The 19,203-nt window shown below is 42.7% G+C and overlaps 1 protein-coding gene across 1 annotated transcript in view; it reads right to left on the bottom strand.

Moving 5' to 3' along the window:
* Wwtr1 (WW domain containing transcription regulator 1) overlaps window positions 1–19,203 on the bottom strand; it is a 123,219-nt gene that overhangs the window by 15,159 nt on the left and 88,857 nt on the right. The window contains exon 4 of the mRNA XM_003476548.5: window positions 7,068–7,270. Coding sequence (XP_003476596.2) covers window positions 7,068–7,270 — 203 coding nt within the window. The remainder of the gene's footprint in view (window positions 1–7,067; window positions 7,271–19,203) is intronic.

Below are 19,203 nucleotides of genomic sequence, written 5' to 3' on the forward strand. Positions count from 1 at the left end.
GAAAGAGAGACAGAGAGACAGAGAGACAGAGAGACAGAGAGAAAAGAAAGTACCCAGCCTTGCAGAGTGCCCTGCAGCCTGCTGAGGGGTCTTCCTGCCAGTCTGCTCCTCCCAGGCTGGAGCACACTGCACAGAGATATGAATGATAATAGCCTTTTCTGAGGGTGCTCAGCCTGATTTAAGTGTGTGTGGCCAGGGTTTACACCAAAATGGAAGACTGGATTGTTTTAATTATAAAGGGTGGGGTGAGCAGAGACAAATAAAAAGGAAAAAAATAGATAAATAAAGACACTGTTTTGAAATCTTAACATTAAAATAGTTATTCTGGTGCAAAGGATGATTGTTCTCTCTCTGCCAAAACCCTGAGGGACTTCAGAGGCAGAAAGTTGAATTATTTACCTTCTTTGGGGAGGTGGGGGACATTCCTGATGGAAATTTCTTTTTAATTCTGTGCCAAGAGATTCTAGAAATTCATTGTCACATTTCCTGGAGCCTCCCTTTTTGAAATATCTCATCATACATGCTCAGCTGCCAGACTGTTGCTATAAAAGTCGAAACTCTGATACTTTTGGGAAAACATTTGTTGAGTCCATAATTATTATCCGGAGCTTGTGTGTTGCTTTTTGAATTCAGGACATATATAACCACCTTATGTTACACAATCTTTCCGTTATTCTTTTGAATCACACTAAGAAAAAATTATAACTTAAATATTCTTCTCTCTTGACGTTAAAAAAAGGGGCTGAATGAATTTTGAAATGGGGCATTTTCTCCCACTTCCATGATCTTAGGAAAGTAAGTTTAAAAAGTTACTTTTCCTTAACACAGAATGAGTTTCCACTTGAAAAACATGTTCAACTTATCAATGTTTTTAAAAAGAACTGTTTTTTTTTTCTTACACTATCTACTCATTTATTTTATTTGACAAAAGTTGTACCTAGTTGTAAGTCCAACAGGTTGCTTTGAGAAAAGGAGTCTTTCTCAACAAGGGAACAGAAAGTGTGTTCTTTCTGGGACTTGTACGCAAGGATAACATTTGACAAAAGCTTAAGTGGAACTTCCTAAATGGTAAGGACCTGGCCTGCTCATTCATGTGCATTTAGTGACTAAGAATATTTGTTGAACCCATAAGGGAATAAGTAAGTTTATTAAATAACCAAATTTATTCAGAGGGAATTGGCATTACTCAGCACTGGAAGACATGACCTTTGATTCCCAGTTAACTCAGAAACCTACTTCTGCGAAGCACAAGTCCTCTAGTCTGAAGAAGCAGCCTCCATGTCACCTGATCTGCTATGATGTGATGCTTTTTAACCTCTGTAAATAACCATTCTTCTCCTGAAAGAAAGCAGACCCTAAAAGATCTTCCCCAGGCCAGAGCTGCTTCCCCAGGCCAGAGCTGCTCACAGCCGGGCGTGTCCCTCCCCAGGGCCAGGAGCGGCTGTGTGAGGCCAGCCAGCTGGCCAGCCTGCCTGCAGTGGCTGTCAAGCCCAACAGAAATCCGAGGAACTGCCAAAAGAATTCTGGGGCCTCCGCCTTCCTCTGCCCTGTTGCCTTGGTAACCACAGGCTGGGCTTAGTCAGCATTTTTGTTTGACATACTTCATTCTCAGACCCCCAAACCCCAATTAAAGCAAGGATGGGGGTAAACATACTGTGGAATTTGCTTGGGAATAATAAGGGCTTCTCAACAATGCAGCCCCTGGAGAAGGAGGAAAGGGGAGCCAGAGACTTCACTATCTCTGGGGGCTGGCAGGAAGTCCTTCAGGTTAAAACCTTCCAGGCCAAAGCCACACCTCTGCCCGGCTTTATATTTAAATGAATAACACATAAAGAAAATACTCTCTTCTGTTAAAGCCAAGCGGGTATTTTTCATGTCAAAGAATTGTTCTTTTAGATGGGTAAATAAAACTGTTAAGTTTGTTTCTTAATTTCTTACCAGTGACAAAAGTTTTCCACTTCTGGTAAAGACATAATCATGTCTTTTAGGATACTAAGCAACTACTGTGCAGAATTTTAAGATGCAACCACAGAACACTTTATATTAATTGCAGGCAAGTGTGGCCAATGGTATTTAAAAATTCTCACCTATCTACTATGGTACAAAGGATTCTAGATACTGACAAAGTCATGGCATAATTTGCATGACTAATACAGAATAATTTTCCCACAGGTAAAGAAAGAAGAGTATTGGGGAGACGGAGGCAAGAGGATCACTGTACGTTTGAGGTCGGCCTGGAGTAGACAGTGAGTTCAAGACCAGTCCAAAATGCACGGTGAGACTCTGTCTCAAAAAACAAAAACAAAAGAGAGGAAGAAGAGGTAAACAAACTACATTAAAATATGCTCATGCTAGTAATTTTCTTTTACAAAACAAGACACACAGAGAAACAGCCAAAAGGAATGGAAAGTAATCACCAGCATCTTTATAACCATTCTCTCTAGGTAATAGCACAGACGACTATAATATTTTTCTTTTTTGAGTATGTTCACATTTTGGTACAACCTGTGTTTGGCCTTTTTGTGCAGTCATGTTATTACTATTCACATGCAGTAAAAGTCACACTTTGTGGTGAACAGTTCTGAGTTCTGACAAATACACAGAACTGTGAAATGGCTACCACACCAGATGAAGAATGAAGCTGTATCACTCCTGGAACCCCCAGAGACCCTGCTGGGGAGTCAATCCCACCGCCATGTCCTCACTGGTCTGCCTTTTCCAGAATGTCACCTAAGTAAGATGATACATGTAGTCTTTTGCAGTCTGCCTTCTTTCACTTAGCATAAATTATTCCTTCTGTATAAATCAAATATATGTGTATATTTTGCTTACATTGTTTTGTTTTGTTTTGTTTTGAGACAAGGTTTCCAATGTATAGTTCAAACTGGCCTTGAATTCACAATATAGTCCAGGCTGACCTTCAATTCTGGGGAACTCTTCTGCCTCAGGCCCAAGAGTGCTAGGATTATAGGTGCACATCACCATGTCTGGCTTTAAATTATATTTTTAAAAACTAAAAAGACTTTGACTTGAAAAAACAAAATAACAGAAAGTAAACTTTCAATTAAGAGTTGCTTTCCTGATGCTGGGTGTGGTGGCACATGCCTGTAATCCCAGCACTTGGGAGGCTGAGGCAGGAGGATTGTTGTGAGTTTGAGACCAACCTGGGCTACAAAGTAAGCTCAAGGCCAGCCTTACCTGCACAGCAAGACCCTGTCTCAAAAAGACACACAGACACACACATACAGTCACACACACACAACCAAAACCTTAAACAAGAGTTGCTTTCTTGAGCAGGCGTAGTGGCTCATACCCATAATCCCAGGACTCTGGAGGTTGAGGTGGGAGGTTCAAAGCCAATCTGAACTACCTAGTGAGACTTTGTCTCAAAAAAAAGGCTTTCTCTTCTAGGGTTTCCATTTCTTGAATGAACCTGAAGATCCCATAAAGCCTTTATGAAACCCAGTAAAAATCCAACTCTTATCACTGACAATGGAGAACGGCATCCAAAAATATTTTCTCGCTAGGTCTTTGACCGTTCTTGTTGAACAAGAAGTAATAAAGCAGTGAGCTGCAGGCCTGGCTGGGATTCTTTGTGCTGCCCGTCCCCTCCATTTGGACACCTGCTACGTCCTGAAATAATATATACACTGTGTGACACAAGAATTATAGCTCAACTATGTTGTGATTTACCCAATGCTAAGTCATACAGCTCACCTTCAAAGAAATTCTCCTAGTTACCATTCCTGATAAGCGAACCCACCAAACTGCACTGGCACTTTGATCTTAATTCTGTTGCTTTTTTAACAACGTATTTCCCTAAGGGGATCCTTGGAACATAAAGGAGCATCTTATGCCACTTTTTCAGAATCTGGTACACCTGGTCTCTCAGCTGCAGTGACCAAAGTCAAAGATGGCCGCCACTGGGATCCCATGAAGAAGGGAATGTTGTTAATTTACCCTCCTGGCTATCAATTTGGATTTGACCTAATATTTTACCTCCTTTCCTAAAATATAAAGTACATGAGGGTAGCCATTTCCTACCTATCTTTCTATTACTTTCTACTACATACAAAATGTTGGACAAATGAATGAATGAGAAAATAACAGATGGAAGGCGTGAAAACATGTGAGCTTCCATCCTTCCTTCATCCTACACAGACGGGCCATGGCATGGGGTCTCTTTCCTGAAACTCTCCTGTGACTGCAGTGGCTCTCGGCCTGCCTCCAGGACAACGATCCTAAGAAGACAGATGTACACCAGGGGATCTCCCAAAAGCAGGAGGAGAACCAGTAAATCATAAACTGCCACAGAGTGAAGGATGGTGTGGGTGAGAATGAACCAGTAGAAGCCTACAGAAAACTTCAAATCTCATCAGCCAGGCACGGTGACAAATGCCTGTAATCCCAGCACTCAGGAGACTGAGGCTGGAGGACTGCTGTGATGTGAGCTCAAGGCCAGCCCGGGTTACACAGTGAGTTCAAGGGCAGCCTGAACTGCATAGTAAAACACTGCCTAAAAAAAAAAAAAATCTCATCAGGCCTGATACCTTTTCCATCCCTAAAAACTCCTGCTTGATGTTAGAAAGCAACAAGACAGTGTTACTTACAGTCCACTGCCTGTTCCTGCCCTGGCTTAGTCACAAATAGTAAAGAAAAATCTACGCCTGAATCATGATCAGCAGGTATCCTGACAAACACCCCCAGAAATGATCATGGAATACCCACTCCTCACTTATTATACAGCCTTAAAGGGAATCTTTGACACTGGGGAGCAAGCTGTTGATAGGGAAAAAAAGAGATCTTCCAAGATTCAAATGTCTATTTAGACTTTTCTTCCCATACACAACAACAAAACTAAAAAGACATTAGAACCACTCCTTCCAGTTCCTCCTAACCACACACACACACACACACACACACACACACACACACACACACACACAGCCTGTTGTCCCTCTGTGCCATGGCTGGGGGCGTGAGGGTTCATGCTATGAGGTAGCAAACTACTCCAAGTTCCTCAGCCTCCAGGGATCAGCATTAAGGAACCCAGCTGGCATGTCTGTCACACAAACTATCAACATTATCTTGTGGTTCAAAGGCACCTACAGCTGGACTGAGGAGGCAATGGAGGGCATTCTGCCCACCCCTTGTCAGAAATGCTTTCTGTGGGAAAGAAGGGGGTGGGGTGAGGGAAAGAGAAACATACAAGGGGGCAAAAAGTCTCTTCACACGCACGCATACACACACACTTCATTAAAGGTCATTTAAATATAAAATTAAGAATTTGAGAATTTATAAATAGTACTATAATTCTGTCCAATTCACATTATAGATTAGCAACTTTATTCTAAATAAAATTATTACCCCAAGTCAGAAAGCAATAATATAACTATTTCCTGCCAAGAAATATGATCTTGTATATCTAAAACAGTACAAACAACTGTTACCCTGAAATAACCATGCAAGTTCAAATATAAATCCTCAGGGTAAAAGGCACAACTGTAGTTACCTTATAAAGTTGTCTTCCTCAGTTTGGAGGGAATTTGGAGGAAAGTTCAATTAAGCAAAAAAGCAGTTTATATTCATTTCTCTTATTTTCAAAGAGTATGTCTGAGAAATGATTTTAATTCACCAAGTACAGTACTTTAAACGTCACACTCCACAGATACAATATTTCTAGGACTGATTTAATGGTAAATATATTGCTTATTTATAGAAGTCGTTGTACATTTTTAAAGTATCAGATATAAATGAAAAAAAACTGTTTATTCTAACATACTCAGAATCTGCCACCCAGAAAGACCTTCGGACTCATTTCTTTAAAGTTGCAGAAGCTATGCAACTGTCTTGTTTCACATGAATCAGAAGAATATAAAGAATCAGAAAATAAACTGAAGCTTCTCTCCTCAAAATGCAGCCAGAAAATGAGACTTACACATATGGACTGTATTAGTCAGCAACACAGGCGAATGAATTCTGCTCGTCTATAGGCCAAGTCACTACACAGGGAGAAAACCATGGGTTCTGTTGCTCACTTTATAGCACAGCACTGAGTGAGAACGGGACACACAGCAACATTCTGCCGAGTAGCGGACAAATGAATGGGAGGCAGTTTCACAGGCACTAGAATAGCATTCATATACAAACATTTTCCTCAGTCGCCCTTCAATATTCTTTTTTTTTTTTTTTATCAGTATCGGGGATCGAACTCATGACCGCCTGCTTGCAAGGCAGGTGCTTATGCCGCTGAGCTAAATTCCCAGCCCCTAATATTCTTTTATTTCATACTCCGTGATAAGCCAAAGATGGCTACAGATTGCTTTGCCATTGCTTTCATGAAACATCCCCTGTGCTATCTGCTGTAATCTGACTGCTCTGATCAAGAAAACATAGCAAAAAGTAACTCCCTGTTGGATTCATGACCAGGCCCTAAGAGATTGGTAGCTTCATGTCTCTTTCAGTGTTCTTTCTTGGAGAGCCAAGATGCTGGTGGTTAAGTCCCACTTCTCTGAGACTGCCACACTACCCATGCCACGTGTACACATCCAGGCCTTCATCCAAGCTAAGCCCAGTCTCTGGGCAGTTCTCACCATGGTGCCACATGCTCAACAAATGCCACCTTGGACCCCCCATACCTGTCCATCCACCCATTCACCATCACTAAGTGACCGCTGTCAATGACACAGAGAGCAGAATTCGGACTGTTTCCAAATTATTGAGCCACAACATGTAAGACATCATGAAATGCCTGTTTCTGGCCACTGAGTTTCGGGATAATTCACTACAGGGTAGTAGATAACTGGCACGTGTTCTTTCCCCCTACTTTTTCCTTTCTGTCTTTCTAAACACTCTCAGGAAAAGTGAAAAGCAGCCATGCTCATCTAACAAAGTTCTTGAGCTCTTAAGGACTTTGGCTCTGAAGAGTGCAAACAGAAAATAGGTAGAAATAAGCAGACTCCAGTTGTGGGCCTCTAGTCACAGTGCTTCTGGAGGAAGGTTTGTCCTTGAGGCGAGCAGCTACCCAGGCTGCACAGAGCCTCCCTGCAACGCCAAGGAAGCCGTACCTGCCGCATGAGCTCCTCTTGGCGCATTCTGATTCTCTCTCTCTCCATCTGGATCCTCTGGAGCCGCAGTTTCTGCTGCTGCTGCTGCTGACTGGTGAGCGCATTGGGCAGACCCATGAGCCCCGCCGATGGGTTCTGGGCAGGGTGGTTCTGTGGGCTCAGGGTGCTGGGTGCCATCTGCTGCTGGTGTTGGTGATTGATCACTGCAGGAGGCAAGAACACCCAAGAGATGAATGACCAGACTCTATAATGCTTGTCAAAAAGACACCATCAGAATGCTTTGTGCTTTGGAGTATAGATGCCTGAGATTCCTTCCAAAGTACTTTGTTAATTATTACTGTTCAAATAATTGTTTGAATCATGGAAGCACAGATACCAGTCCCCCTCCTGATTCATCTGGTCTTGGCTTGTGGGCTCTGTTAGAATCTTGTTATACCTTTTTGTTGATGTGCTGGAGATCAAACCCAGGGCCCTGTATAGGCTACACAGGTGCTCTACCATCGACTTACAGCTCCAGAGCCCTAGAGGACACTTTAAACCTTACACAGAACACAGTGCAAAAAATAACCAAATTCCACAAAGGCTATCACAACTCTTGAAAGAGTTGCACCAGGACATTTCGAGGGAGGATAGCTGGATGTGATACACGCTGGTAAAACCAGTACTTGAGAGGCTGAGGCAAGAGGACTATTTCAAGTTTGAGGCCAGCGTGTGCTACATAATGAGTTCAAGGCCAGTATGAACTACATAGTGAGATCCCGTCTCAAAAAAAAAAAAAAAAAATCAAACAAACAAATACAAAGTCCTCAGGAGAACTCTTCCCTTTCCAGTCTTCAGAAAATCAGCCCTTACCAGAAATATTCACAGAAACTTACAAGGGAGCTGCTAGTGTCTTCCACTTATTTAAGACTTGACCAGTTACATAAAACATCTCTGTTTATTTACTGTAGAGTCTGAAACAGTGGAATTTAACAATGGCTTCGTTTTCAAAGCAAAGCACATATCAACAGAACATATTCACCACAGGATAGGAGGCTACTCCCCACAATGTCTTTTTAATAGCAAAAGACTAAAAATAATCTTAACCACCAATGGGAGACTATGGTGCATATACTGAGACATTCCACAAAATAATTCTGAAGAACAAGGATTTGTGATAGGTATTGCTAGGGAACCGTGACCTAAGAGCAAAACCTGAAGGATCAGAACTGCAGCATGCTACTGCTTGTGATTCAAAAAGAAGAGGTGCGTTGTACATTCACCAGCTGTCTCTAGAAGGATCCACCTGAAAAGCTAACCACGGTACCTCTGCAGAGGGAAGTGTCCCAAATGAGACAAGATCTTCCTTTTCCTGTTCTGTACTAATTTCAAGTTGTCCTACATATACCCCCAACCCCAGGACTGGGAATTGAACCCAGGGTCTTGGTGCTGTGCAACATCCCCAGCCCTTTTTTTATTTTTTGAGGTCTTACTGAATCGCCCATGCTGGGCTTGATCTAGGACCCTCCTGCCTCAACCTCCTCACTGATGTTCCAGTTTTAGTTTTGAAGCATTCTTGCTTCAATGAAGACAACACCTACTTAATTACTCCTTTCTGTGGAGACTGACAAAGGTTGAGACCTGACGAGGGCTTTTCAGACCTGACACCTGCCTGTGTGAGGAGCAGCTGCAACCGCAGGCACGTACCAGCACGCCTGGCTCTGCATGTGCTTAATATTTATGTAAAAGAAAATAAAAATAAAAGTTTTTAAAAAAAGCATGGCCTTGTAGGTATCAAACTTGATATTTTCTTGTTGTAATGAAAGAAGGTAACTCCCAGATTACTCAAAAAAAAAAAAAAAAAAAAAACCCAAGTAAGGCTGAGAAATGGTCAAGATTGTCAGTTTGGAGTCTGCTCCTTGTGGCTCCTGTGGAGATGAGGAAACTCAAACCTTGTCAAGGAGGAAGTTGATCAAGGTCTTACTGATCAGTGCCTGGCCTTATTAGGTGTCTACGATTCAACTCACTGCTCCACTCTGTCTTGCTATTGAATTTCCAGCTGTTTCTAAGCCCTGTGAGAATGGAGCTTGTGAACTTCATTTCTATAAAGCTACTGCTATTTTTGTTTGTTTGTTTTTGTTTTTTTGCCACTGAGAGACGATGGGGGTGACCTGGGAGGCCCAAATCAATCTCAGTAGTAGAACAAGGTCCCCAGGAAAGGATGAGCAGACAACACATCTACATTTGTGAGGCACAAAACACTCCTTGGGATAATATTCCAGAACACTGTAGGGAGAATTCTGTTAAGAAAAGAAGAAAAAGAAAAATATGCCTGCAGAATCTAAAAGCAGTTATCGGAGGCCAAACTGGATGATGGGCAGACTGCCACGAACTGCCTCACACAGGCGGTGGTCAGATCTGAGAAGACCTCATCAGTGCCAGGCCTTGCCAGTCCCCACAGAAAGAAATAAACCAAACAGAAGACATTTTCACTGAGGCAAGAATGCACCAAAACTAAGGCTAAACCATCCTCCCCTCGACGTGCCCAACCAAGTCAGAATTTAAATTTAGATCCCATTTATTTTGCATTCCTGTTTTAAAAACTGCTTTTCTCTTCTGTGTTTGGAAATGGATAAGACCATACTCTTGACTGGTAACATCTGATATAAAAGAAAACAAGAAAAGCAAGCTCCCCAGCATCTGAGATACAAAGATCTTTGTGGTCCAACCACTGTCCTCAGTGAGGCAAGCAGTTCAAGGTGAAGCTGGGGTGGGCTGGCGGTCATTCACCATGGACCCAACCCTCTGGTCCAAGGGCCTCAACAACGCACACAGATGAATCCCCTGACCCATTCCGGCAGACATGCCCATCATTTCCATGAAGCACTAAGAGTGAAAGAAGTTCAAGGCCAAGAGGCATCCTGGATTCAGTTCTAAACCAGTGCATCATTTGCTACACAAGAATCAAAGGTAAAAATAGGTAAAGACTTTACTTGTGAACTTCTGCCTTGTGCACCAGGCCACAGAGAAAGACAGCTCTGGAGAGAGTGGTTTGGCAGCTTCCCTCACCCAGGAGCTGCAGACATAGAGGGAGGCCAGGGAGTCGGCGCGCCTCTTGGAATGTTTGACAAACGTCTTCTTGGCCTCCGAGAGGTTCGGTGGCTTGCTCTTCTGTGTCCTGGGCTCACTTCCCTTATTTTTAAAATAGGTTTTGGTTACACACACACACACACACACACACACACACACACATACATGCGAGCTCCAAGCAAGGAAAACAAAACCAGAAGGTTAGGCTTAACTACAAAACCATCACAGCCCTGCACAGGGCTGGCTCTGAAAAGATCACAGAAAAAACAATCAGAGGTCCAAGAGCCAGAGGTCACACCTACCCCCTCAAAAGACACAGAAATCATTTTATTCCCATTGAGTCTTCCTCTCTGATTTCCATTTGAGTCTAGGAGAGCAAAGAGTGTCTTGTCACTCTGCCTACGTGTTAGCAGTCAGTCCCAGCTTCTTTCCTCCCTACAACAAACTTCTTAGCTGAGGCATCTTTCCTGCTGGCATTCTGAAAGAAGCTTGTGGTTCTGTCAGCACGTTAGGGGCACAATTCCATTTAACTGATTGGCCAACGCCTTTCCCAAGGTTGTGAGACTCCTGCCTCTGGGTACCTTCTTCCCTTCTGCTCTCTCAGTAATGGAGACATTCACACGTGGTTCGCAGTGGTTCAGTAGTTTGAAGAAAATATACCTACAGCATCCAAATTACTAAAACAAATGATTGAATAAAAAAGCAAATGGGAAGAGACAAATCCCAGGTACAGAAGAATTCTAATTTATGAAGACACAGTCCTAAAGGTGACAAGATATGCAACTGCACACAGTAACTTTGTTCCAAAGGACACAGGACTGAATAGGAGAGGGGTAGAGGGCAACTTCATCGTGGAGAAATCTGGAAAGTACTGTCCTGGCCAGATGATGAAGCCTAATCACTAATAGTGACAAGATGCAATGCAATAATTCTCAATATGAGAATATGTTCATTACTTATAACAAACGAAGTTTATACTAATGCAGGATTTAACAATAGGTGTTATGGTTGATACACTGTGTCAACCTGAGAAGGTTTAGAAGTTTAACTAAGAGACTCAGCAGGGATCCAGGATCCTTACTTTGTAAATATCCTCATCCTGTACAAGAGGAGGGCACAGAGATTTTGAGCGCTACATCTGCCCTGGAGCGGGGAGGTTTTACAGGGAAATGGTATTTTGGACTGCATACCATATAAGAGAAGAAAAGAGGCTTGCTCTTCCCCTTTTTGGCTACTGCTGTTTTTGCTGACTGCTGCCCTGAAATGTTGCCCCAGTGCCATGCCACCGTGTCTTGGAGCCAGCTGGTTATGGACTGAAACCTCCACAAACAGTGAGCTAAATAAATCTTTTCTGCCTCAATTTTGGGTGTCAGATATTTTGTCCCAGCAGTGAGAGAAAAGTAACTGAGATAATAGGGTATGCAGGAATTCTACTCAACCTTTTTGTAAAACTAAAAGCTCTCCTAAAAACTAAAGTATAACACACACACTCTTATGTGCCCAGTGAATATCAAAAACTGCTGGACGCTGCTAATTAATTTTCACAGAATATATAAACATAGATGTAATGTGTCAAACCGAATATGATCTACAATGTGTTTTATGGAAGTAAATAAATACTAAGCTAAAAGAGAAGAGAAAAAAATCATTGTTTACAGCACTGTCAAACAAGAATGTGAAAGTTTCAGCTAAATAGTTACACAAATTTATTTTACTCTAGAATTTCTCTGTCTTTAATACATGTACTGTACAGAACAGTACTTTCTGGGAGGGAATGAAAAGTGCAAAGCTTCTCAAACTTGCAAAATTAAAATTCTACTCAGCAGGAACAGTAAGAAATACTGGTCTACTGCAACTTAGCAGATATCTTGGCAGAATGTTGAATTAAGTGTGAATTAACATTAACTATGTGCTTTTTATTTTTCCTTCAAGATTGGGGGTTTAACTCAGGGCCGTCACATAGAGCTACATCTCTAGCACCATTTTTTTTTTTTAAAGATAACATAGTGAGACACCTCAAAAACAAAAGCTGTAACCAGGGAATATGAAAAGTACTGTACAAAAAAACAAAAAAGGGCTGGAGATTTAGCTCAGCGGCATAAGCGCCTGCCTTGCAAGCAGGCGGTCAGGAGTTCCATCCTCGGTACCAATAAAAAGGAAAAAGACAAAAAAAAAAAAAAAAAAGACTGCAAGAGTATCTGCTGGGATTTGGCGGGGCATTGTCTCAAAGACCTATAGTCTCAGTATGCAGGAGCCTGAGGCAGAAGGATCATGAGATTGAGGCCAGCCTGGGCTACCTAGTAAGTTCGGGCTGCTCTGTACTATACAGTAAGACTGTCTTTTTAAAAATCTGCTGAAATTCCCCGTAAGCCAAACTGACTAACAGGAAAATTTCATAGGTGACTTACTTTGCATATTTGTTTTCACAGATGATGAGCAAAATCCTTAGTTCTATGTATTCAAAATAATTGAAACACAGGGTTCAAAAGAACAGAAACTTGCTTCTAATGATAAAACAACACACAATCCTTCTAACATCTTCCCTGCACAGTGAAATGAGGAAGAGGCTGACTCATTCTAAAAACGTGAATGGAGTTTCCTCAAATAGATAAATCAGTAACAAGCAAATACACACACTGGATAACACATTTGATTTGCAACCCAGGTGTTCAGTTTGAATGCTAAGGCTAATAAATTTGATATGATGCTAGAGAAACACCTAAACACATCACAGGAGGGGAGCTGGTGCTCTGTGGAATCAATGACTGTTGACATTAGCTTTTTCCTGTCACCAATTTCCCCATCCCCACCCACAATGCTGAAACTTAGGTCCCTTTGATTGTGCCAGGACACAGGGCGTGCAGTGCCAACTTCATGAATGTCCCTATCAAGAGGGATGGTTTGTCACTATGCCCCTGACTAACCCCAGCTCTCAGGCTAAGTCATAGCAGCAGAATCCAAATTTCTCCTTACACTGCTGTGTTCTCCGAAAGAGAGAATGAGGTGATGGTTAAAACAGCCATTTAATATTCCGAACTAAGATCAGGCGACTCAGAGTAGTGGGCAGTACGTCCTTCTTCCTAACTTGTTCCCATTTTGTATCCACATTACTATCAAGTAGTTATAATGAGAAAAGTACATGTCTACTTGCTCTGTAACTTTTTAAGGAAATCAAGCACTGCTCAGGACACTGTGTTTGGTCACCCGCAAATGCACACTTGGCTGTATGAAAGTCAGGAAAATCCTTCCTGTTCGATCCTGCTGGAGCCATTCATCTCGGGGGAAGCTCTGCTAACAAATGCTGAGCTCTTCTCTTCTGCACTTACACTAACTCCTAAGTCCTCCTGAGGGCTCAGGTCGTGGTTGCTTCTCAACAAGGCCTTGGAAGGAGACAGGCATCTCGTTAGCCCCTCAGAACCAATGCCATGATACGGATTTTCCCTCCTGATGAGAACAGGAGAAAAGAACTTTACCACATTTCAAATAGGCCTGAAATGTATTCCCTATCAGCCGCAGGGTTATAGGCCAGACACTGGTAACAAAACATCAGTTTCATTTAAAGATGATAACTACAGACATTTTCCCACACATAATGGGGCTGGGGATGCAGCTCAGAAGCAGAGTGCCGGCCACCTTGTGCAAGGCCCTGGCCACTTCACCAACACAGGGAAGGCTGCAGGGACAAATGGGAATCCCTCACCCCAGCTCAGATACAGTTACCCCCTTCTCCGCCCTACCCAGAACAGGGCTGAACCCAGACCTTCTCACTGAGCAACATTCTCAACCCCAGGCCCCTTTTTTGTTTTGAAACAGGATTTCCCTAAGTCACTTAGGCTGGCCAGAACTTGTGATCCTCCTAATCAGCCTCCCGGAATGGTGGAATTAGTAACAGCCATGCACTACCACATTGCATGAGGAACTGGTTTTGTTTGTTAGTGGTACTAGGGATTGAACCCACGGCTTTACATGCGCTTGGTTAGTCTCTGCCGCAATTCTAGCCTAATCAACTTTTTCTCTTGAGAACACATTTTAACCACTCACTGGCCTATGAGTTTCTAACTGAGCATTTTAAGAGTACTAGATTCTTGCTGCTGCTTCCTCTTTACTTCCAAAGTACACCTGCCAGGTTGGGGGCTCACTTCATCCAGCTCAGTTTTATTATTAATGGCTCACAAATACTGCATGGCCCCACACTACAGGGAGGGGCTGGGTACTTATCCTACATGCTATTACCATGAAAGTCCAGGCTGCATTGAGTCTTAAGTCCATTTAGGCCTGTGCCTCTCCACCAGCAGTAGATGGCCCTCCACAGCCCCAGTCCAGCTTGAAGCAGAGATGTCCTCCACGTCCAAAAACTCACACAACAGCCCGCCTGGGGCCCGTTCCAGGGCTAGAGGGGAAGCGAGCAGTTAAATGTCAGCCCCTTTGACTGTCTTCTCTAAATGCTGCTGGACTCACTTTCACTCTGCTTTCCCTACAGGCATTTCTCCACTGTCATGGTGAAATTGTACACCACTTTTTAAATATGTTGAACCGGCCCAGCTCTAGGAGACTGGTCACTATCTGGGCATAGCTGCTCCTCATACCCCTGAGATTCTAGCATGGGGACGCACTTTAAAACCAATGATTCCAACTAATTCGCTCATTTTAGAGATAAGACACTGAGAGGGTGAAATGACAGCACGAGTCACACACGAAGCCCGAGGAAAGCTGGGCTATCCAGAGAGCACAGAGGAGGCTGTCCCAGCCCTGTCTTGCCCACTTCCGGGAGCCAAAATACATCTGCTAAGTCAAACTTGGTAACAAGAAGGACTAGTTTTCCTTTTTCGCTATCTCATGAAGAAGTCTAATGCAGATTAATTTAATTAACTTACCGCCTTTAAAGACATGAAGCCAACCTACGAATCACACCCTATCTGCATCGCCTAGTTTAAAGAAAATGGTATCGAACTTTGTTTTTTAATCCCCTCCCCTCCTGAAAAAAAGAAAATCAGAGAAACGTTGAAAAGTTACATTTCAGTAAGGGTCACCCTGGGAGGAGAAGCACTAGCATCAGATGATGGAGACCTTTCAGAGCTTCTGTGAGACAGCCAGCCTGCTGCAGAATGCCTGCTGTAGGGTCACCACCGCTGGCCCCAGTAGCTTTTGGAAATAGCGACCTACAACTAGAAGAAGCCAAACATACAGGTGTAAAGCGTTTCTGACTTATGTGCAGACCCAGCCACACCGTGTTTCTCATGTGTTTCAGCACGAAGGCTGTCTGGACGCAGCCGCAGGCCTTTTCCTCTGTTTATGGCTGTCCATGGCTTAAAGGACGAACTGGCCAGTGTCAGGTGTCTCACAGTCCCGTCTGATGGGAAACACATGTCTACCAGAGGTAGAAAGCAAAGCCAGCCAGGCCAGCTTTGACTCAGTCACGATACACGAAGGGGGAAAAGGGGCTGCAGACGCGCCTTCTGCCTTCCTTGTGTCTCTCTCGGTTCCTGCCAACAATGAGCCGCTTGTTTCTCTTATTTCCCAGAAACAGTATTAGCCGTCCAACAAGGTCAGCAAAAAAAAAGCAGCTTTTCACTTCAGGGTGCGTTTGGTTCCAAAAATCTGTAAAGTATTAAACCAAGAAATTGCACTATCCCAACACCACACTGAAGCCTTTATTTCAAGTCCGGGTGAGAATAACCGTAAGGAAATTTCTCAGCCGGCTTGGTTGATAAGGTACAGGGCTCTGCGAGTGTCCTTTCTTGGTCTGTTTCAGTTTTCGAAACCACTTCCAGGTGTTCCACAGACTGACAGATGGGTGCTGGTTCTCCAAACACCCTAAATCCTTCTAGTTTTAGACTCCTAAGCCCAACCTGCATGCACTTCACTGGAAACCTGGAATTCTCGTTTCATCTCATTTCATTGTGTTTCACTAGGTTTAGAGACAGGGTCTCACTATGTTGTGCAGGTTGGCCTTGAACTCATGGCAGTCCTCCTGCCTCAGCCTCCTAAGGCTGTGATTATAGACATATCCCACCATACCCAGAAGAAATTTAAAATTTTTAGCATCAAGAAATTGTTTTACTATATTTTCCTCTCCTGTTTGCCCATGTAAACAGTAATATGACCCACAAATCAGTGGGTAAGTAACTGGCCAACTGTTTTGCTAGATACAAAACCTGAAATGCCTACACACCAGTGTGTATGCTTTTCTAGTAAATACATTACCCAGAATGTATAATTTATGACATTTAAAGGATACAGACAAGGTTCTCCTTGTTATATCCAGAAATATCTAGAAAACATCCACATCTTTATGGTTTTGTTTTTATATTTTGAGACTGGGTTTCCCCATGTAATTCAGGCTGGCCTTCAACTCACTATGTCGCTCAGGCTGGTCTCAAACTTGTGGCAATCTTTCTGCCTCAGCCTTTCAAGTGCTGAAATTACAGATACATGCTACAATGCTTGGCTTCTTCTGTATTCTTTTACCATAAAGAAACTATCAGAACAGCACAGAATGTGCTACCCTGATTCCATCTGACTGCAGGACTATCTCAAGGCTTACTGAAAGTAGACTGTGGCCAGAAATAGCAGTACATGCATGTAATCCTAGCATTTGGGAGGCTGAGGCAGAAGGATCAAGAGTTTGAGGTCAGCCTGGACTATATAGAGAGTTGCAGACCAACCTGGATTACATAGTGAGGCTGTCTCAAAAAAGCCAGGAAAAAAAAATAGGGATTTAAGGAAGGCCTGTAGCAGGAAGCACATTCTATGGATCAAGTAAATATAGCAAGCAATGACCTAATTTGGAAAACCGTGAAAATAGGGGCTTCATTTGCTGCTTCACAAAGTTATCTGTGTGATACTGAGTGTAATTCCATGGCCAGGCCAGAGCAGCATAACCATCATCTTCAGACAATAGGTATACTTTAATCCCAGCAGGAAATGGAAACTCTGATTCATGCATTTATTTTCATTAGTTAGGAGAGAGTTTATGGCAGTTTTTTATTGGTTAGATTTGCTGAATGATTTTAAAACTACTCCAGGTGCAAAGCATGGTAACCCAAACTAAATAACAGAAAATGAATCTACAGCTGTGCTCCACAAGGAGCAAAGGAAATATTTCTAGCATGAGCTCCTAGCTTTTAATCTGTTTCTTTCCCTATAATATGCCACTTTAGTAAACATTTTTATTACCTAAAGAGTTCCTACAATAGACACTAAGACTCCAAGAGCCAGTCAAAGGACTTGAAGGATTTGAGAGAGAACTTGCAATTAGCAATCAAATATGGAAAATTATCTGGTTCAGAAGGAATCACAGAAATGCAAATAACAGCTATTTTTCAGCAATCAAATTAACCAAGATAGTAATGGGATGTGGGTGTTTTGCATTGGACTGAGACCACTCGGAATAAAGTAACAAAAGTTTAACCAAGAAATCTGGTAAAACTCAAATTTTGAGAATTTGTACACGTATTCATGGAGGACTCTCCCCATAGACCTTCTAGTGACTCCTGCAAAATTAATCGCCCTTGAAATGAAATCGAATCAGAATATTAATATTGCTGGCACATGCATGACAGAATTATACTGGTGTTTTTCTTTCACGAATTCTACAATTCACTCAACTATTCATTCTCCCTGGTATTAGGTGCTAGAGGTAGTGATGGACAGGATGGCAAGGTCCCTGCCCCTCAGGGAATTACAGAAGACAAACAAACCAAACCAACATTATAATTCCAGCAAAAAGAGCTTTGAACAAACAAATGAGGAGATATGCTGTGCAGGAAAAGTAAGGAAGGCCTCTTTGAAATGCATGATCTTAAAAAAATCTGAATGAAATATGAAAATCAGGGTGGGGAACATTGTAAAGCAAGGGAAAGCAAGTGTGAAGGTTTTAGGGTGTATGCATGCTGACTTATGAGGTTAAGGTACTTGTACACAAAGAGGGCAGCCCACGTGGCAGGGGAGCAAGGGAGAGGGGAGGCAGGAGGACCCCTGGGGCCTGGCTGGCTGTGGTGAGCACTGTGATTGGCCTCTACTCCAGGGACTGGAATCTCCTTCCAGCACACTGCGTGGACTACACAGGAAACTGCTAGCTTATCGCATATATTACAGTTGTCTCATATGTTACAGTTATATGTTTTCAGTTAAAAACTTTTTAAAAAAATGCAGAGATGAAGAGATTCTTAAGTACAGAGTACAGTAGTTCCACAGCATGAAGAGCCAATGGTTAGGACTGGGGTCTCTGGACAGCCCTGGCGGGTGGTTCAAGGCCATCTCTGGGGAGAAAAGGAATAAGGTTTGGACAGGGTTGGGGGAAAGCAGAAACCAAAGCAGCTCTGCTTTTAAAGACTTACACAAGAAGATTCTGGTCCCAAGCAAAACAAAACAAAAAAGCCTGTAGCTCTAAATTTTATTTGTTAGGTTACGCCAAGGAGAGTTCTGTTTGAAACAACAGAAGAACTACGGCTCTGCATTTTCCTAATTTTATTCTTGAATTAAACTGGTATGTGGTGCACACTCATTTTGTCTTCAGCAAAATTAGCAGCTGGTGCCATGCGATCAGGCTATCACCCAGAGTTGGGACTGGTATTAGTGCTAAGATATTCTTCGAAGCTACTGTCCCCCAGGTTGTTCCAGGATCTAGATGACTCATGAGAAATTACAGCTCAGGTCTGTTTATACAGAAAAACTACATTTTTTCCCAACACTATGTGAGCAGAGGCCTCCTCCACAATCCAACACCATATGCGAACACACTGCGCTCTTCGCAGGAGCCTCACCGAGCTCAGAGCCTGGTCTGTAAGCCCTTTCAGAAGACACACGGGCCTGATTGTGTGCTCCTCCCCACTTCTAGTGCTCTCTCAGGCACAGCCTCTCTTTATTCCAACTTAATTACTTATTTTAATTCTCTTGATTATTACAGTTTATAAAAAAACCAGAGCAGGGAATATGTGGATGGAAGCCTCACAGTGTCATTTTAAGACTACCTATCTATGTACACTGTCACATGAATATGTTGTTTTGTCAAACAAATGCAGTTGGGTAAAGCTTAACTGAGCAAGCTGGAAATGGTCACTTGCCA

The sequence above is a fragment of the Cavia porcellus genome, unplaced genomic scaffold (genome assembly GCF_034190915.1).
Source record: "Cavia porcellus strain 051 isolate PalLab524CR breed Dunkin Hartley unplaced genomic scaffold, mCavPor4.1 scaffold_5, whole genome shotgun sequence".
NCBI classification, from domain to species: Eukaryota; Metazoa; Chordata; class Mammalia; order Rodentia; family Caviidae; genus Cavia; species Cavia porcellus.